General features: G+C 44.2%; 1 protein-coding gene across 7 annotated transcripts in view; it reads right to left on the minus strand.

The window, feature by feature from the left end:
• The window catches only part of AUTS2 (activator of transcription and developmental regulator AUTS2), a 795,956-nt gene that overhangs the window by 68,314 nt on the left and 705,727 nt on the right, over nt 1–21,915 (minus strand). For all 7 annotated transcript variants that reach the window (XM_074890685.1, XM_074890686.1, XM_074890689.1 and 4 more), the window contains one exon: nt 4,757–4,805. In XM_074890685.1, the coding sequence (XP_074746786.1) occupies nt 4,757–4,805 (49 nt within the window). The remainder of the gene's footprint in view (nt 1–4,756; nt 4,806–21,915) is intronic.

Here is a 21,915-nt window from a genome sequence, read left to right on the forward strand (position 1 = left end):
CCAAGAGATCCAAAGCCACCAGGGAAGTCTCCACCAGAAACGCAAAGGAGACACCATCACCGAGGGTATCACTTTGGGAGGGTGAGCCATCATAACCACCACAAAAAAAGTAATCTGCAGAACTGCTCATATGATTCAGCAGTCCCTGAGGTTTGCTGGCTGACGGGCGGGTTTCCTGCAGCGCTGGGATTGCTCTGGAGCCCTAACAGCAAGCTAGGAAGAAGCATTTCAGTAAAGAGAAAAGAGGTATCGTGGAGGACCAACATATGCAGACAGCAGCCCCCTCAAAAATTGAAAGCAACATTGAGAGCATACACCCAGTGAGTGAGGATGTTGGGTAGGTGCCTACAGACCCCTGGGAAGGAGGGCGGCAGCAGCAGCCAGGTCTGTGGTGTACTGACCATGTTAATATTGCACACGTGCCATCTATACAAGCCGCCTGACTTACATTCAACATGAGATGCTGTGGGGATGTTTACTTGGAGAGAGCGAGAGCACTTCTCTACAGCCAAGGATCTCCTGTGAATGGGATCAGCAGACAAGTATTTGCCAACTCTAGCTCCTTACTTGTTTACAGAAAGAGATGTCGTAGAGGATCCTCAAGAAATGATTCACCACAGACAAATGAAGAGAGAAACAACAATACGTCTGTTTTTCTAGGGAAGGATATTGCTATAGAACCGCCTAAAAAGCCAGGGCTTGATCTGACCGATATTTCAGCCACGAGTGAAGACTAGTAACCCAGACACCTTGATCTACTTCCAGCTGAGAGTATAAATATTTCCCTGACAGCTGGTGGTGCCACAAAGCAGAAGGATTCATAAAGTTTACATGAACATCCTGTAAACAATTTGAACATAAAAAGCTGTAACAGCCCAATTGTGTTGCTGATCAAAGGCAAACTTCAATATACAGCACAAATGAAAACTTCATCACTTTGGGACTCATTTCTCCCTCCAGGAAAAGCTGTTTTCCAAGGGTACGTAGGAGGGAGTTAACATAAATGAAATACACAGTAGTAGTAGGAGCTGGCTGCTCTACACCTTCAGATGTGTCTATTTAAATTATTAAGAGATAATGGAATTTAATTATGCTGGAAAGTCACGTTACAAAAATTCACAAACAAAACCTGTACTTCGGTCAGGATTAATGGTGCTAAGGTTGATGCTCTCAGAGGGTAAGAAAAAGTTATGTTCGTTCAAAGACATAAAGACTAAGCAGCAATCCCAAACTGGAAGGGCCCAGCCTGCAGGAAGGGAGGGGACAGACCTGGAGCTGCAGGTGGGAGATGCACTCTTCTTCCATCCCTTGTCCATCTCATTCATTCAGATGTCAACAGCTCCTTCTTCAAGCGTTACTAAGGTTCCAGACCCTTGGGTGCCTACCTCGCAACACAGCCACCTAGATTTCCATGGGAATCATTTCCCTAGATAATTTTAAGCATTACAAGGTAAAGTGTTCCTGCCCAAGTGATGAAGCACAGGGCTCTGATTCATGACCAGGGACAACTCATTTCAGTCGCAGCTACAGCGATTCCTGCCCTGAGAACAAGCCACATCCCTCCCAGATTTCCAGCCCCAGACGCGGCGCAGGGCTGGGGACCTCCAGGAGCGGTGGCAGCGCAGAGCTGATGTGGGAACCCCACAGCCCTCTCCAATGCGGCATTGCTCGGCTATGACACATAACCCAGCCCTGAGGGGCCCCAACATCCACGTGCCACCCCCAAAACTCACAGCACCCTTCTAGATTTAGGGATGCGTCTTCCCATTCAGCGCTACGGACAGCTAACTCCTAAAAGGAAGTTGAGAGGCTTCTCCTCAAGGGGTTTTACCACCTCTTCAAGGGAGGTTTGGGGGTGATTTCACTTTGCTCTAGATTTCTTAATTATTAGTATTTCTGAGGAAGGAACTGTTCCGCATTGCACATCCATACTAATCCATCACACCTTGAGCTTGATCTCATTTTTGGCCTCAAAGTCCACAACTAAATGACAGAAAGGGGACAAAATGCATACACAAGACTTAAAATACTTCAGGATTTCTACCTGCTTTGTAAATATATTACTTCTGCAATTTCTGCTACCTCAGCTATAAATAATTCTGCAAAATAAAAGTGGCAAGGGAAAAAAAAAAAAAGGATGTGTGAGACACGGGTAGCTGTGGGACACCCGAGAGGAACGGCTGTGGACACGGAGGGATGTCCACTTGTCAGTCTGCCGAGCCCTCCCAGCCTGGTCCATCAGCCAGGAGCTTTGAAGGTTTCATCATGATTTACCCAATGCAAATCTGACCTTTCTTACAAGTGACTTTTATTGCTTTTGGCAAAAGCAGCCATGGACAACACAGTGGGGAAGAACTGGCTTGGAAGCAAACAGAATGAATTGCAGAAAGAGAACTTGAACTTGGAATATATCAAACTGACAGCGCCCGGGCAGTCGTCAGACGTCCCCAGGGCAGACACTTAGAGAAGGCAACAGCCTCCCAACCACTGCCAGCCCCAGCGAGAGCCCCTGCACCTGGCTGTAAGCAATTATTGACATTATCTCCAAACGGGGGATCTTTTTTGAGACTCTTTTCCTGATATTTAGCAGTTTGAATGCTAATCCCTTTAACAAAACTGTCTCCTATGCTTTTTCCGCCCTCTTTCCCCTTAATCTCTTTCTTGCAGTGGAAAAAAAAAAAGCCACACAACAAAACAACAAAAAAACCCCCCAAAATACCAGTCAGCCTAGTTTGGCCGCACCTGGATTTGCATTGATTCTTCCCTTGTCATTCATGTTACCAACAGGAATTAGCATATGGCTTTAAGGGGAAACTCAGGAGGAGAAAAGAAAGACGCCATTTTGATGGAAATAAGGGGCAAAGGAATAATCTACCATCAACTAAAAAGCTTATTTGTGTACGGTTTCCCAAGCAAAGCTTCGAAAAGCCCATGTTGATTTTAGGCTACACAAAGAAACCCTAATCCTTCCAAGGGAACTAAATCACCAAAGAAAAGTACCTCTAAAGAAAAGGCTCCCTGTCAAGCATGGGTATTCACAACCAAATAGATGCCACGAATCAAGCTCCGTAAGTAAACAAAAATAAGAATGTGGGAAATGTGTTTGATTCAACAAAAAAAAAAAAAAAAAAAAAAAAAAAGAAAACGAAAGGAAGAGGAAGAGGGGCCTACTCTTCATCAATCACCTCCCGGGGGGAGGAGAGCCCCTCACCCTGGTTACAGGCCTCCATCAGGAATGTGGATTCACTGCCTGGGCTTCTCCATCCCCCTGGCCCAGTCCCAAGAAAGGGCTGCTCAAATGCCAAAGCTTTTTACAGCGAATTAGCAAAATAAAGATGCAGTCACATGTAGTTTGGGGGCCTTGGGTTACTCCAAACACACAACTCGTCCTTTCTACTTATCTGTGCCGCCTATTCTATGGAGGGGCTGAGGGGGACCCTGTAAACGCAATTAATCAGAAAGGATATATAAGCTTGCCAAGTGAGATAACCTAGTTAGACAGCAGAAATAATCCAGACTGTACTTCCAAAGGATGCTAACACATGAAAAACAGGAATATGGATCCATAACGCAATTACATATAGGTATAATTCAATATGCAGCAAAAGACTTCAGAAGCAATGGCGTATCAGCATGGGAATCCCAAACGTAATGGGGTCACATACATGTCCCCAGCTAAACCTCTACAGCTTTGTGGAAGTAAAAGACACAGAAAAACACCAGAATGACCCACTTAAATAACAAACCCAAACCGGGTGAAAAGCACACAGGGCAAATACTGAGCAAATCCACAAGTAGTCAACAAAAAAGACCTAAATTTCAAGCTAATCAAAACTGTCTCTTCTAATGCAAAGTGACTCAAACGTTCCAAAAAACAGTAAGTTAAAACACCGTGGGTTTACAGACAGAAGCACACCCTTTTACTAAGCAGTTATCATGCACTGCCATCAAGAAGCAGGACAGTGGGGTGAAAAACAGATGCATTTTGAAGGCTTTGAATTATATTCATTGGTGCAACTCACGCCTGGAGCTGCTCCCTTGACCCTCCTTGCAAAAACACAAACCAAACCAAAATAAGAATTAAAAATAGAAAATCCCCAAAGCCTACAGTCTTTCTAATAATGCTGCTTCAGGACAAGCTGCACAGAAGCTCACTGGCACTGATTTAGGGTAAGTTTTCCTTTAATGTACTGTTATATCATTAGCCACTCTCTCTTTGGATTGCTGTTTGGAAGAAATTAATGGGATACTGAATATTTAAATGTGGCCCTCTATATCATTTATTAACTCTACAGAAAGCACACAGCACAGTAAGCCATGGTTTATGACTATTATCCTGTGAATACTAAACGTTGGCTGGTTATTACTGTCAGCAGTGCAAATTGGCTATTCATAATTCCACGTCTATCATGTAGCTGATGAGTAACAATCAAGTTAAAACATTTTGAAAACTCTTACAGTTATTTAAATGAGCTTAAATTAAAGCCATTTGTAAAATAAACTATTCCCTAATATTGTTATTTAAATTAATTCTGACCTGGCAGGCAATGCATTATTTAAAGCCTATATTTTATATTAAGCAAAGCAATTACCAAGCATACAGAACATGTCTGAAACCAAGAGAAACATAAAAAGCACTAACAAGCTGATTGCGACATTTCTGCAAGACAAGTTACATTTCATCTCCCATTGAAATTGCCATGAAAAGAAATGTGTGGGGAAAAAAATATGTTTGTGATGTGAATTGCAGTCTTACCTTTATTTGTAACAGCGTTGAACAGTTTTTCAGAGCTGGCATCAGATGCCTGAAAGACCAATAAAAAAAAAAAAAAAAAGTTACATTTTCTACAAGTGATAGATTTCAAAAGGCATGGCAGTATATTTATATACACACATATGTATGTATATTCTAGAGAAACAAATCAGGTGACAAAACCAAGACAGCTCATGGAAGCTGCAGCCTCCCAAGAAAAACGTCCATAAGGTGGTGCTGTTTGGCTGTGCTTCACCACCCTGCAGTGCAGATATTTATTTGGAAAGATTCTATTTAATAAAGAAAGAAATTATTTTTTTTATTCAACATATTAGCCGCACAGAAACTGTATTTTTGTACTGTAATTATCCAATACATTCTGACATTGATTTTGCAACGGAGAAGAGTCATGATTTTGACTCAGACAGCATGGTTTTGGGAATTCGCAGAATTGCAGATTTCTTAATTAATTTTTAAAGTATTTCTGGAGACCCCTACTGTGTCAACCATTCGATTTTTACCATCTTTAAAGCAGTGCTGATAACTTAGGTTAGTAATTTTATAAATGGCTGTGACAAACTCTTTGAAAAATAAAGAGTATGTTAGTATTTAGTATGTATTTCCACATTAAGATTTGCCTTCATCAGAATAACTGATTCTTGACACCACACTCCGTATAAACTAATAATCCATTTTATTTTTCATCAAGCCATCTTTATCCGTGGGAGGATTTTCCTCCTAATACTGTGTTAGTACCTCATCTACTACTGCTGTTTGTACGCAAGCATGCCAGTTAATCTTTCCACCTATTATTAAAAACCCTTAAGTTTCACACAAAAACGCTGAGCTCCCCCTTTCAGAAATGATAATGGCAAGAAACCAGACGGGGGAAGGTAACACTGCAAATGTTAATTTTACAAACATCCTGGGCCCCAAAGCAGAAAGCATTAAGTTTATGCATCTGTGTACTGCTGTGTTTGCGCACACGCACATACATAATACACACATACATACATCTAAAGCTCAAACTTCTACCACCTACACATTCACAAAATGCAGAGAGCTGTTCAATTTTGGACTGTGTCTTGGATCCAACCCCGCTGAGAGATAGTCTGCTGTTTGAAAATACATCGAAAGAAATGTGCTCAGTAATGAAATACTGCAAACAGGGATAAAACGCAACACTTGAGAAAGATTTTAGTCTTCTCCTAGAAACTGTTTTCTCACTGGATTCAGCAAAAATAATTAAAAATACTGTCTATTTGGAATGCAGGCTGCTTTTTTTTTTGCTAAAGGGAAGGATTTTCGCAATTCAAAACCAGATAAAAACCATCAGACAAGCAATATATATTAAATATCCTGACTGCACTAAAAACTTAGGTGTGAAATTACCGATAAATAAGTAGATATGCTTCAGACTGCATATCACAGTGTAGCAATACACTGAAATAATTTGACTTCAAGTTAACAACATACCAGATTTCTATGATTAATTATTAAAAATAACTTTATTCTTTTTCAGACTTCTAGACAGATTTTACTAGAGTGCTGTTGGCTTATTTAAAACCTGAGCTGGTGTATTTCTTCTCGGTTAAATACCTTGTAAACACTGGATTTATTACCCAATGATAGATTTATTATTCAGTGACGACTTTCTCTAAATTAATGAAAATATGTGAATAATGCACAAATTGAAAAGATCAAGAAGGCCATGTGCTATAAAGAGCAGTCCAATATTAGTCCAACAAATTAAGAGATGCTCAATGCCTTCCTAACCTTGCCAATCAGCCTGCTCTCTGATTAAAAATAATAACCTTTTCCAGTGAATTTCATCTGTTGTTGTCTTTTTAAATGCACCTTCTCTCAGAAGTCAAAACTCTCTGACCCATTCTTTCTTATTAGAAAGAAAATCCAATATTAAAAACCAAACAAACTTCTTACAGTTTCAGCTCTTACTTTATTTTACTGTTTCAAAACAAAACACCATAGGGAAGCTCTAAGTTGCCTATTTGCTTGATTTTTCCAAACGCTAGAGCGAGGAAAGCATTTTTTTTTTTTTTTAAAGAAGTTTGTTGTAATGCCAAGCGTAAACCAACAGATTGTTTTTAAGCTATGTTTTTTCAGGCATATCTTTTTCTATGCTATCGTATAAACCAGTCAGAAACACTGCTGTGAAAGCTGGAAGTGGCACTTCTCGGACGTAACGTGGTGCACAATACATCCTGCCTGAGAATCACTCGTGAGCAAACTGGGAGATGATTATCAGTACAATATGCGTCTAAAAAAGGAATAATTGTACAAAGACAAAGCGTGTCCGAGAGCGAATCTCATTTTGCATTACTGACCACACACTACTGAATAGAAGAGCAACTTGAAAAAACCTCATTGCCTGGGTTACCATAAAAATAACCCAAACCCATTTCACTGGCTTGAACGGTGAGATGGAACTTTGACTGCCTGTTTCATTACTTTAAAATGCGGCTTTAAATATAAAAGAGCAATTAGGGTAATGTACCAGTGATACAATAGTGAATACAACCTCTGCCAGCAGATAAGATATCGTATCAATTCCCATGCAACTACTATTTTTTCGTAGTTAGGTAGTCACATCATGCAACAACACTGAAGGAACAAAAAGCCAAATTAATTTTAAAAAAAACCAAGTCAGCACTTAACGCGGAGGATAAAATCCAGTGCCTTTGCAGCGCTGACCTAAAATCTCCTCTGTATTGACAGGAACCTGTGCAGACAACAGAGTGCCTTTATTTCCATGCCGGGTGCTTTAAGGCAATGTGCTCAGACCTTGATGTTTAAGCGAGGAAGAGGAGCTTGGCTATCCCTTTTACACGAGAGAAGTAAAACTCTCTCTTCGTTCCCCTTTATCCCCATCATTGCCAGGTCCTACCGGAGCAGCTGATGGAAAGACGCTGTTGGCAACGTTCGGTTTTGGGAAAGCGCAGGGCTCCAGCGCACAGAGCCGACCCGGGGTGCTTCATGCCCCGACAGCCCTCCGGGTTTGGGGGGGCACCCTCCCCGAGCCCCTGCACCGCCAGGGCGAAAATCCCCCTCCCTTGCACTTTGGCCGTCTTCCTCTATAGATCCCCTTGTTGCCAAGCGCAGCTTAATCCTTTTCAACACGAAATGAAACAAGTCAGCAATCCCTGGGCTAAAAAAAAAAGGAAAAAAAAAATGTCCTAAGGAGTATTTTTCCCTCATCAAGGAACGTACTGTCGCTCAAGTGGATGTATGACTAAAATATTTCCTGTCCAGACAGCGCGGCTCGACTCACTCCTGGCACAGCCCCCGCCGCAGCACTTGCACCGCCACCGGCCCCGGCCGCCGCGCACCTGCCCGCGCCCCGCGGAACCAGCGCGGGACCCCGCGGAACGTCCCGCCCCGGGGCGCCCGGGCTGAGCGCCCCGACTTCACCCCGCGGGGCCGAGCGGAGGCGGCCGCGGCGCTCGCTCACCCTCCACCCCACCCCGCACCCCCCCCCCCTTGCCCCCCCGCCGCCGGGGGGGGTCCCCCGAGCCGAGCCGGACCCCGCACCCCCCGCCCCGCTGCCCCGAGCGCCGTTACCTGCTGGCGAGGGGTTACGCGCGGCCGCCGGCCCGCGGCTCATGGCGGAGCGGGAGGTGCGTGCGTGTGCGCGGCGGCGCCGGGAAACTCCGATCCAGCGCGGCTCTCAAAGTCCCGCAGCCAAACCCCAACTAATCCTTCGGGGGACAACTCCGGGGGCCGGGCGCGCAGGCCGCCCGACAGACATCCTTCCCGGGCGGGCGAGCCCCCCCCTCCCCTCTCCCCGCAAGATGGTTCCCTGGGAGGAGAGAGCGGGAGCGAGGGGTGTGCGTGTGTGCGGGCGGGCGTGGGGCGGGAGCGCGGCGGCCGCGGAGCTACGCGAGCAGCAGGACAAAGGAAACCATGTGCGGCGGCGGCAACTCCGGGTCCCGGGGCGGTGCGGCCCCTCCTGCCAACGCACCTCCCTCCGCGGGGTCCAGCGGCAGCGCGGCCCTTCCTTCGGGCGGCTTTTTTTTTTTCCTTCTGCTTTTGGTTGTTGGTTTGTTGGTTGTTTTTTTTTTTTTTTGGGGGGGGGGGTGGTTGGGGGTTTTTTTTTGGTTTTAAAAAGTCATGCCCGTCCTCTCCCGAGACAAAGCGGGCTCCCGCCGGGGCACTGTCCCTCCCGCCGTCCAGGGCTCGCCGCGGCCGCGCTCAGGTGAATTCCATCGGGGAGAGGCAGCGGCCCGGCCCCAGCTCCTTCGGCCCCGCCGAAACAACCTCGCAAGCCTGTAATTCCCGGGGGGGGGCGGCCGCTCCGCTCCGCGCTGCTCCGCCCGGCCCGGGCTGCGGACCCCTCGCCGCCGCCCGGCCGCTCCGCTCCGCACTGCGCGGCGCTGCGAGAGGCGCTTCCACCCGCCACCGCCGCCAGCTCCTCCCTCTCCGCGCCCGCCCCGCCCCGCCCCGCCCCGCTCCGCCGGTGTCCCCGCCACGGGGAGGGAGGGGTGGGGTGGGGGGAGCATCCGCGGGAGGCGTTTTCCCCGCGGATTCGGGGGCGGGGGGGGGGAACACACACCCCTTCGCGGCCGCGGAGCCAGACAGTCCCCCCCTGCCCCGGGGATGGTGGCACACGCACACGGGTATCAGCCGCTCCGCGGAAAGAAACGCCATCAAAAATATCATATTGGGTTTAGCGATTTAAAAAAAAAAAAAAATTAATTTTGCTTTTCACTGGAAAAAATACGTCCCCAACTTCAGACAGGGTGGCCGGCACGGAGAGCTCCAGCTGTTCCCAAAGTGGCTGTACCCCCCCCACCCCGAGACAGGGGGGGCAGGTGGGGCCAGGGCTCCCCAGCCTGCAGACTCGCTCGACACTCTACTTCCAGCACCAAATGTTATTGTCAACGGGCGATGGATTTCTTAGTCACTGTAGGTTTTCCTTAAGCGCCGCACACCATTAGTAATAGCCACCGCAGAAAATAAATGCACAGATACATTATTATATAAATGATTATTCACTGAAGCACGGCAGTCGGAGCCATATGATGTCTCCTACAAACCAAGCTGCTCTGAAGACGAGAGGCAGTTACGCTCATTGGCACGGTATCCCCATACAATGAGATGTTTCCCAGGAAATGGATAGGTGCTAAGATAGGTCTTATGGGCTTGCAAGGCCTTGCCCAAGCAGTGTTTTCAAGATTTCAAATCCTGAAATTGGTTTCAAACCAATACTGGGCTAGGAGAGTTAATGGCATTAAACTCCAGTGGGCTCCATGTGGATTTGAGCTAAATCCTCAGAAATCGGGTTGAGAAGCTCTACTCGCCTCAACCCCTGTGGCAGAGCTCAGCCTGGAGGAGGTGACTCTCCTAAGGAAAAGACAAGAACTACCTACACCAGCCAGAAATCAAAAGCGGAGCAATGGTTTTGGGCGTGTGGTTGGCCTCACCTGCGCCAGGAGCAGTGTTACGCACCCGGAATCCAAGGGGAGCTTGGAAAGACCCGCTCACGTCCTGGCCCGGCTCCGAGCTCACCTCGGGGACGGGGCACAGATGACGGGAGATGATGAGGGACTGCCCTTCTCCCGGCCCTGGGGTGGGCGCGTGGCTCCAAGCTGTCCCCGAGCCGGCACAGTGACCTGGGTGCAGCCACGCACGAAACGCGGCCGCAGCTCCAGGAGCCCTGCCCACAGCAAACACCGCAGCGGGCGACGGCACGGGGGGACAGCGTGGGCTGAACTGTCCACACAAGTGCTATACGCAAGGAAAAACTCCTAAGAAAACCTTCCTACCAATCACCGATGTAGAACGACAGGATTTTATGCAAATGTTTCTCGTTTGTTCCTTATTCCAGCACTGTATGGTCCATTTAAGAATAGCTTGCCTTCTCGACATTACACTGTGGCTTTTCCAAAATTCTTATCTGAGGTGCAGTTGCACTGACTGTGGTGGTTTCCACTGGGACAACTCTGTGAGAAGGTGCACAACAGAGACGACAACGATAAGCAGGAGACGAACGCATTCACAACAGCTCCAAATTCAGACCGTGGCTGCAAACACTGCAGTGCTTTCACTGCACGTCTCATCAGGAGTGGGAACACTGGTAAAATCGTGACAAATCATCTTAATCAGAAAATTAAAAAATCATGGCCAACTTCAGATCCTGTTAGCAATGGCAGTAAGAGTTCTTCAAAGCTGTCCACCTTAGCAGGGTTATCCCTACATTTGTACAACAGCATGGACTGTGGCTGTTAAAATTCCACAGATTTTTGCATCTCCTAAGAAATATATATAACAAAGATAATCTTGTGCCATCAGAGAGGTAGTTTCCATCTCTTCCTCTAGAAACCCGACAGGAATGGCTTCACATCTGGTTTCTAGAATAAACAGTGGGCAGTGGCCAAAAGCCATCACAGTCCGCCGGCTATTTCACGAGCTCAGCGAAGGAAATGGATGGCTTGAGTGCAGTTTTCAGTCTCCACCAAAAATAAATTAATAAAGGCATTCAACCAGCAGAGTGTTCTCTGCACAACAACCAGAGGAGTCGGGGACTGCACGGATGGCGAGACTGTACCTGGATGAGGAATTAAATGCACAATATTAAGGTGTGGCAGCTCATATATTCTATGAGCACTTTGGTCAAGACTTTCCACATCTCGACATGGTAAGAACTGGTCTAATTAAAGCCTAGACTCCTCACAAGACTTTAATTTGATAAATTTAGCCTGGATTAAGCTACAGGCTTGTCTGTACTGGATTTTTCAAACGTTAACCACATGCCACACCTGAAATCTCGGCATACACAAAATCAGAAATGCGTTTACCCACTCATCTCCCTAGGGCTGTTAAGGTTTACTGGCAGAGCTGTGGGTCTCATGTTCATTATTCGTGCCTCAGAGATAAGTAGAGGACCTCTGTTTTCCTTCTAGAACATTATACATGCACAAAACGCGGTTTATAATTCTGAGTGAGAAGTTTGGAGTTTAGGAATTCACCCACAGCCAAATTAAATCAAAGGAAAAAAAAAAACAACCCACCACCACCTCCTAATGATTTCAATGGCCTTTGGATCAAGCTTCCCCCACTCGTGACAGCAATACTTTCCCGTGTTTTAGGTTATGCCTGGATAGGTTTTTGAAACCTTCTGTCTCTTATCTGCGTGGGACCTTGCCAGAACTTTTTTCATCTGTCTGTGGTCTCTGTCAGCGTCGACATTTGTTTCTGCCACAACAACAGCCAAATGAAGTGCATTGAACTTGGATCAAAAGTGATTTCAAGATCTTTCACTCTCCGAAAGAGGTTTTCAGATCCAACTATTTTATAAAAATGACCTAAAGCCGCCTAGACGGCAGGCAGAGCAGCAGACATTTGTTTCCAAGTCGTAGAGTAATTCCAGAGAAGAATTACCCATCTCTGGCACAAGGAGCAAATGAATATTGAAATTACAGCAGATTATATTGGATTAAATTATTTATGGCAAACCTCACCTCACCTGGAAGGTTCTGCAGCTTTTTCCTGGCAACATGAAAACTGGATATTCCAATTCTTTGGTATTCTGTGAAAGACTGGAAACATTTATGTTTCCATTAAGTTGCTAATCTTTCCAGAAGACAAGATGGTGTCTGAGTTTGGAGCGTGATTACGATGCCTTATAAAGACCTCCATAATGCTTTGAAAACACACATAATATTGTCCATTACTGGATAGGAGATGCAGGTTCTTTTCCCCAAGAAAAAAATTTATGGAGCTATCAGCGGAGTTTTATGACTTTGAACAGCAAACCACGGCATAATGTCCCAACCAGAAAAGACTTAAACTCTAATACTTTAAAGAGGTTCAAGAAAACCTGTTCTTGAGAGTGACCTAAACAATGACAAAATCACTGCTGGTTTATGCTGTAAAAAGGTAGCAACAGATGTCAGTAAAAACAAATTGTGGCAAGGCCGGGTTTTGCCAGGAGGCCGGACCCTGCGCTGCTGCGTGTGTGCAGCATCGGCGCCGCGGGCGAGCGCCTGGCGCACCCCGAGAGCTCCTGGCAGCAGATGAAAGCGATGCTTTGTCCACGGCCCTTCCAGCAGAGACAGAGCGCTCGTGTCCTGTCTGCTTACAGCGAGGCAGGGGAAAGGTGATACAAAAAGTAAATGCACCTTTTAGAAGGAAACAGAACTACTGGACTGTGTAACATCACTGGGTAAGTTCTCAGTGTAAGTAAAGCTTTTCATTTGACAAAGCAGAAAACTTTTGTGAGAGCATATTAATGACAGTGCAACTTTTTTATTATTTTTATTTTTCTGCAGCATTTGCAAAACTAAACCACTTTGTAATCCCTTCTTTTATGCAGAACAGATTGCAGTTTTAAGCAGAGGCCCATAAACTGCAGGTTCAAAGAAACCTGAAACTGAATTAGCATAAAAGCTGGAATTCTCATTTAGAGGAACAGCAAGGCAACCGCTCTGCAGGCAGTTTTATGATTTTGGTTTCAAATGGAAACAAAGATAAAAAGTGGGGCTCAGGGAACAATAGGGCTGCTCTCTCTTCCCTATCCTTATGGGCCTGGTCCTATAAAATACTAAGTGGTCTCCACAGTTTCTGAGGACAGAATTTAGCCTGGTTTTGCACACCTGGAGGAGGTTGGATAATTTTCTGAGCCCCTTTGCTGCACCGAGATCTCCACTGTCCTACAAATGTGAAGCCATTTCTCCCCCAAGCTTCTCCAAATACTGTAAAATCTTTGAGGTGAACACCACAGTCGTCTTTCCTTCCCCCTGCCAACCACGAAGAGCAAGAACCCCCGGACCGACTCCTGGCTATAGCTTTTCAATCAGGAAATACACGCATTTTATCTCTTCTGTATACCTTCCTATGGTTTGAATTCTGAGTTACTAAACATGTGATGGAACATGAGTTACCTGGATTTAGCTCCTAGAGACCTTGCTGGGCTGTTGAGCTGCTACTACGCTACAGTCTAACTGGGAACATTTGTAAGATCCTATAACTGAGTAAGAAGATAAAATATAAATTCTTCCCCATCCACTAGTACTCCTGTGAGTACACTTCATAAATGCACCACTTTTAAGCTGTGGCCATTATCCTCCCCTAATTTCTGCCTGCTAGCAGGTTCTGCAACTGAAGAAGTATTTCAAATTAATTTGTCTGTCAATATCTGGGTACTGAATCAACTAATAAGAGAGAAATATTTTTCATTCTCCTCTTCTCAGTCAGAAGAGGAGACTTTCTTATCACTGAATAAAGCATCCATTATTGCGTGCTGTAATCCCATTCTGTCTTTCAGGTCATTTTTAGCCCAGAAAATGCTGAATCAGCACCATAAACCAATCAAGTAATTTCTTTCATTTTCTAACATTCAAGCAAAATAATGAAAATCACATCTCATTTGATGAGGAGAATATATGACAGAAATCTCTTCTTCCAAGGATAATTTTAAAAGAGGTATGCCAAGTAAAGAAATACTATTGCAAAAACATGTAGCTAATGTAGGGTCTCTTCTGCTGAACAGATAAATTCTATTTTTGACTGTCTTCTCATATTTAGATAGTACATTATGAACAATAAATCTGCACGTTTAGCCAGCTTCTAAACCAGGCGAAGACATTAACTTGGCAAAAGAATGACCATTACTTTGATGAATGAAACATTCACCTAAAATATTCATGTATGATATGATAATATCCAATTGATAACCAAAAAAAACCCACCCCACTGCAGATTTGAATAACTGAGATGTACACGAGAGAAACCAAATAACATACATAAGAGGAGTTATTATGGCGCTGTTAGGAGAACCAACAAATGAAAAAAAAGCTTGATAAATATTTTCCATAACAAAACACAATTGGTTTCAGTGGGATACAGCTCTGTTTCTCATTAGTTATCCTTCACTTGTCAGACAAGTTCCATATTTCACTGAAACCCGCTGAGTATTCTTTATAGTTTGCTGGGGAAAGTGGCTATACATTTAGCACATTCCCTTTATGCTGTGTGTTTTCACAGGTCTTTCTTTAAAACACACTGTACATGCTTTTGCTTCTTTCCCTTAGGATAGTGGGTTTCGACATCCAAGAAGAGTTTAAAAGCAGGTAACAAGTCATCACTTTTGAAGCTGCAGAGCAACTGAAGAGGTGCAATAGCCCCAGCAGCCATTATCAGTGCCTGCCAGGGTGCCACAGTATCAAGTTATATGATAAAGCACTCAGCTGACACCAGAAAAATAATCATTCTCTCCCTCCTGCACCACCCCCTTTTTCACAAGGAGGCTTTTTACACTCATTAAATGCAACCTTATCTCTGAAAGACTGCAATCCTCAGCAAATGACAAGTGTGCCTAATCTCATTTTCTGACAAGCGATTCTGACAGCACCTTCCTTTTGATTTCTAAGACACGTAGCTAGACATATATTAATCTGTCAGTCATCGCCCCTAGGAAGGATGGAAAAAAAAGGAGACACAGAGATGAACATTTGTGAATGTGAAGGGAACAAGGCAAGAAAGGACTAAGGGTCCTTTTCTGGCTATTTTAAGCAACGCAACCGTGTTTCTCCACTCCTCCCACCCCAGCGTGGCACCCAAGCCACTCCCGTGCAGCAGAGCCGCAGACCTACATGTCCGCAAAGGTGGACTAAGATGCACTTTATTGAAGGTGTGAGTGTGGTCCAAAGATACACTTTATTGAAGGTGTGAGTGTGGTCCAAAGATACACTTTATTGAAGGTGTGAGTGTGGTCCAGCAGCTACAGACTAGCAGTCAGCTGTGGGGATATTTTCAGGTTTTCCCTGGTGTGGAAGGCAGTTGGACTCTCATTTCACTTCTCTGCACCTCAATTTTCAGCACTAGATATAAAATCATTGCATAAAATCCAAGCGTTATTGTCACCACGGTGCATATTTTAGTTATAGACATGGGACTTTCCAGTACCGGTACTATAAAATGTTGAGCCTTAATTCCAAATCTACGGATTATGAAATGTTCTGCAATAACACTTTTTTTCAGCAAGAAATGCTTTGTCATTCCAGTCACCATAAGCCCCACTTGACTTTAGTAGGCAGCTGGGCTGGAACACGTTAGCAGGTACAGGCAAAGACAGGTTTGATAAAAGCATCAAGACTGAAAGCATCAAATTGTTGTCAGGTCTTAATAATTTTGCACTAATGCTCAAAGTGCTGTAAAACGGAAGTGTTTAGTACAACATCATGGCCTGGCAAGGTGCAAACCGGAGAGGCTTATCAAGGCTAAGTCAAGTTGCTTTTTGAGGCTACGAAAAGGTAGGATTTCTAAGAACTCCCAGCTATAATATGAGAAGATGTATTTAAAAGCTGAGAGTGTTACGGGGCCCTGACAATAAGGTAAATCGGTGCAACTCACTCAGATTTGCCACTCAGCAAGTGTGCAAACTACAGGCACTTTACGCATGATGTATGATATACACTGGTGAGCACAGGCACGTGGAGTGGGAGGAGGTAGGCTGGTAGGTAGCTACAAAGCTGCAAAGGGGTGTAAAATAAGTGAGATTCTACAAATGGGACCCAAAGGAGGAAAGACAATTAAATGAGGTGGGAGGCAGCATTCTTTATCTTACACACACCTATTAGTTATGTTCCTCATAAACACGCCTTCTCCCTCTTAGTGTGTGAGTCATATTATATATTCCTACCCACCAAATGCTAAATTAGAGTAAATTATACAGATTTACCATCTAATATTTGCTTGCTGACCAGTTTGCACTTGCAGAGAGCCTCCCCCGCTGGCAGCACATCCTTCTGCCTGGGGACATCCCAGGCACCGCAGCTCCCAGCTTGGCCGAGTTCAGTGCCCTCAACTGGGAGCTACTCACCAGCTCCTCTCCCTTCCGCTGTATAATATTAAAGTACAGCAGAAACTTTATTGTTCATAATGGGATAAGAAAAAAAAGAAAATCAAACGAAAGCAAAGTACAAAGGGGCTCAAATCCAACGCTTTAAAGCGATGCCATTTTCATAGTAATACAGTCATTAAGTACTTGTTTGATGGTGCAAAAAGTAGGCCAAGATCTTTGCTAATACGTTTTATTAATCAATACCTGTACTAGAAGATGGGAACAATTAAAGTTTTCCTCCTCACTCAGACAGAGCAGCATAAAGCTTGTGATCTACTTAAGGAGCCCGCCACTCAATGGAAAGATGAAAAGACTTCTTTAGTTTTACTTAAGAGCTGAAATGATGTTAATACTTCAAGTGTTTAGGATCTGGTTCTCAGAAAGACAGTAAATTAGCAGTGGCAGGAAAGCTGCCTGCTGTCGCTGAGTCCCCTTCCTCGCGTTTCCACACTGATGTCATCATAACTGGAAAACTCACAAATACATTCTGGAGTTCACTGAGCCTGAAAATAACACTGGAGATTTTTCCTTTGCCGTGCAGAACACTTTAATAAATAAGCCTAGCAGAAATGCACAACTACTGCTGATGTGCCTTATAAGGATAAATGTAAACCTGACACTTGCATAGTTTACATTTATGCCGGCTTTTTTATTAAAAAAGGATTTTCTAGTGGCATCTAAGCTTCAGGATGTAGAAAAAAAGGCATAGACAGAAAAAGTCTCCTCCTATGGGGAATAAGCAGTGGGGGGAAACCAGGCAGTTCACCATGCAGACCTCTGGCTTGGGGAAGGAGAGACTTCTCATCTCATAGTAAGCGTTGCTGATTAAACATTGCTGATATGGGCATTGAATAAGAGAAAACTGCCTAAAATCTGCCCAAAACGCAGCTGTCCTTGGGAGACTCCAGCTCTGTCCCTGTAGCAGGGGCCACCATCACCCAAGGGACAACACTTACCTTTTTTCTACCTTTCAGCACCTCTAGAAATGCACCTTGGCCATCATCCTAGTGGGCCACGAGCCACCAGTGTTGGCACATCTCCCCTGCACCGACCCACTTGACTGTTTGGGCTCCAGAAAATACTTTTGATATGGGTGTCATGCCACGAGGTACGGCACAACCACGTGGAAGGAGAGACTTTGCAACCCAGCAGGCAGGACAATGAACAGGAGACAAGGGATATGGTTATTTCCCACTCCTCAGGGGAGGAACATCAAATGAGACAAATGCAGGTAGCACCAAAAACTGAATGCTGCCCAGTTTCAACAGTTTCACCTACTCTTTGATCCTCCGGTGAGAGCTGAACCTCATCCAGGACCTCACAGCCTTCTGCTATGGAACGAAAGGGCCCATCGTGCACTCGCACTGACCTTACAGCACGAGAGAGAGAGAGAAAGCACAGACACAATGCTGTGTTTAAAACACACAGGGTTTTTGTTAACAGAAATATAAATGCAAATGACCTTTTCATTTGTATCATGAGAACTGATCAAGCTAATGTTGTGGCCAAAAGAGAAGATTTCTCCCTGTTCATCGTTTTGGAAACACTGGAGATCGATTCACGTCATATAGTTGACCTCTTGTAAGTTTGCTGCCTGGTTTCACTCCGTATTAAGCCTACCAGCCACCTTGCTGCTTCTAACACACTTGTCAAAATTATATGAGAGCCTTGCTAATACTTTCTTCAAGGCTCCCAATTCTTCTGTGCATGTTCACCTGGGACTGCAGCAGTCTATGCTCAAAGCACTGTGGAAGGTCATGGTATTCGCAACAAAAAGGTCGACAACAAAATAAGCAGATAGATTCTGCTCTAGTCCAGCCTCTGTCCACACATCCAAATCTCTCAAAAAGTCCTGATCTAAAGTCCTCTGAAAATAAAATCCTTCTAACACAAGAAACAATTTTTACTAGCTCTCAAAATGCTATTTTTCTTTCATTTAAGATTCTAACAAAAACCTAACTTCTTTGTCTCTCAAGCTCCCTTGATCTCCTTCACTTTTAGCTGTCACATAAAGTCAATTGGCTGCACCTCTCTGCTTGATAAAGACATGCCAAATGTTCTGATGTTTCTTTAATGAGGAGGTAGATAAGACATAGTCCAACAAGGTGCTGAACACTTTGACCCTAAGCTAGCAAAGCACTTAAATATCTGCTTAACTTTAAGCAAAAAGAAGTCCTTTTGAAGCTACCAGGGCTGTTCTGGCATTCAGACTTAAGCACCATTTTATAAATTTTGCTGGATTAGGGACAGAGCCTTTGCAAGGTCAAACCACAGTTACTGAGAGAGCAAAAAAAGTTAGAAAAGCACAGCTAACCTAGTGAGAGCCAGGACTGTGGAGTTTCAAGATAAATTACGGAAAGTCCCTCTATTATTAATTAATGTGTCAGTCATGTTGCATGTAATACCGTGTGTATTGTTATTGTGTTAGCAGGAGCAGGCAGGTTTATTTTCTGTTGTAATGCAATGTTTCATAAATGGGATGGAACACATGAATGATCTGCAAGGATGGAGGCTTGGCATTTACTTCAGAATAAATGTTTGAATTTACAAGAAGAAAGGGACAAATACAAAATAATACAAATAAAGATTAATGATAGGAAGGTTCTGGAGAGGTATCCGAAAGAGTAAAATTGATACCAAAGCTGAGCTATTGTTCCTGAGATTCAGTTGATTAGTTGATCTATATCCAGTCTGGATTATTCCAGGCATTACTGGAGAAGGTGTGCTTTGAGAATCCAATATAATACATGAGAGTTATGATAAAACTTTAACCTGTTTTGATAACAGAGCTACATGTTCTACTCCACACACACCTCTAAGAAAGGCTGCCAGATCTTATCACAGTTAGTTATTAATCTATTTGTTCCTATAAAATATTTTCTCTTTTTTTCTCCCCGTTTTTTAATAATTCACTTTTTCTAAAGGGGAGCTGGTTTAATGTAAGGAAGAAGCTGCAGCATATCAAAACGTGAATGGAAAAATGGGTAAGGAGATAATGTTTGTTTAACTGGGACGGAGGAGTTATTTTAGAAATATTTTATATCATTTAAAAAGCACTGAGTACTATTTTATGTCTCTACCTGAGGAATAAAAGTCATAGTTATGAGTCTAGCTGTACATATTTCAACAGCAAAGTGAGATTGTAACAGATACATAAAAATTTCTTTAAAAAGTAGCTCAAGTAGATTTTTCATGAGTAAAACACTGGCAACCTGAATTTTAATATCATTCTCAGCATTTCAGTGGAGCATTTTGTTCATCTGTAAAATCCTACAGAAAACAGAGCATAAATCATTCCCGCTTAGCCCTCTGTCATCTCCATTCTGGCAACAAGGAGGCAAGCGGCTGCCCTGGGGCTGCGCAGTCCATCACTGGCAGGGCTGGGGCTGTGATACAGTTCCCGGCACTAAGGCCAGATTCAGGCTTCTCTACGTTAGTGCTTCCACGTTTTCTAAAATTTATATAATGTGTATGATGCTTGGGGTTTATGGCTATTTATTTAAGGAGTTTTAGCTGATTTATAAATCGCCACTATGCAAACAACAAAAAATAAGATGTTAATCATCACCAAGTTGAGCTTCTGTCTATAGAATATTACAGATAATATGATAATTAAGTCTTTCTACTTAGCAGCGTCTTGCAATATTACGGCATGAGCCTCTTTAGATCACCCAGGACGTACGCAGAAGAGAGGGCTATAAAAAGCTGCCTGAGCTGGGTTTATTTTAAGAGTCCTTCAGACCAAAAGCCTCATCTCTGCCTTGGACCTGGCAGGAAAGCTCGCAAGAAGTCACCCGGGCTCCCTATTAAAATACTGTTAGCACATACGAGAGTTTTCGTCTTCTTTTTAGTTCAAACAGTCGTCTGGGAGAGACAAAGAAACAAAGTGCTTGGGTCAGTGGAAATTTCTGACAAAGACTTTTCTTCCTGGCACACACAGGGACAACCCCACCAACTGTGTCAGGTTTTCCCCCCCCCCTGCGAATGACAAGGCAAAGGTCCTGATTAAAGGCCCTCTGGGGGGGGACAAAAGATGGCCCAGGACTTCAAAGTCAACACACTGCTGGATAGCGGGGAGGTCCCTTTTTTCCCCACTCTCTCCTTTTAACTTAAGCTCCTGCTGGCTGCGGAGGGGCTTCTAATTGCATTTCACAGAGGCTGAACAAAACGTGGTCTTGTCTTCCACACAGCAGTGACCCTGGAGGACGCGGGATATGATGTGAGGTTTCAGAGCAGGAACAAAAAGAAGTTTATCATGTCAGCAAGCCGTGCAGAGGTAATGGTGAAGCTTTTTCAAGATCATTTGCATGTTGCCGCATTTCTAGATACGGACAACCAGTGGTGGGTTTTCACAGAAGTGGTGTGGCCGGCTCCCTCCCCAGCGCTTCGAACGCGGGGCATCTGCAAACCCACCCCTGCAAGTGCGCCAGGGTTTGATCCGATACGCAGCACCAGTGGAAAGCCAGACACAATTGAAGGTGGTTGCCTTGACCAGCGGAGTGAATATCTCCTTTTGTGCTGGAGAAAAAGAACCTTTGCTTGCTGACCCAGGTCTGGACGTGGAGACATTTTTTTGGCAAATCGTAATCTTGATCAAATGACACCCGGGATGATCTAAGCAGCCTAATTAAAATTCTCCCAGGGCATCTAGAGCTATGGATCTGTTGAAAGAAAAGGTTTGGCTGAAGCCTGATAGATTTGTTGGAAGTACAGAAAAGTGGTTTTAGGGGATGTGGAAGAGGAAGAAAGCCTCAAGCCAGATGTAATATAGGCAATGCCATGGCAGTGCAGACATGGGGCATGATTTAAATCAAACACAGAAATAGACTGGAACCCAGCAGAGCTAGCACTTGGCCATCCTACCTTCCATTTTTAATGACAAAAAAGGTCTGCATTAGTATGCATGAACAAAACACTATCTCATCCAAAAATAAAATAAGTCAATAAAGTACTATCTCTTTAACATTTGATAGTCTCTCTTTTCTGCTTCCCTAATGAGATTGGCTTTCTCATTCTTTTTCTTTTGCATTCAAATTCCAATCTGCAACAAATTTTCCACATTACAGGATGAACCATATATCTATTTTCTCACATTGCACAACACTAGACCCAACACAATACATCAAAATCCCAACAAGTAGAGTTTATCCTGTGTTCCCTTTGCCGATGCTAGACAATGAAACCCAAGACTGCCGAGCCCCGAGCTTTCTCTGTGGATGCTCACATAAGACAATTAGACCTAGAATGAGGTTAGTTAGTCACTGCTGATTCATCATGCATTTGAGATTTGGATTAACAAACC

This window comes from Strix uralensis, chromosome 20 (genome assembly GCF_047716275.1).
Source record: "Strix uralensis isolate ZFMK-TIS-50842 chromosome 20, bStrUra1, whole genome shotgun sequence".
Classification (NCBI taxonomy): Eukaryota; Metazoa; Chordata; class Aves; order Strigiformes; family Strigidae; genus Strix; species Strix uralensis.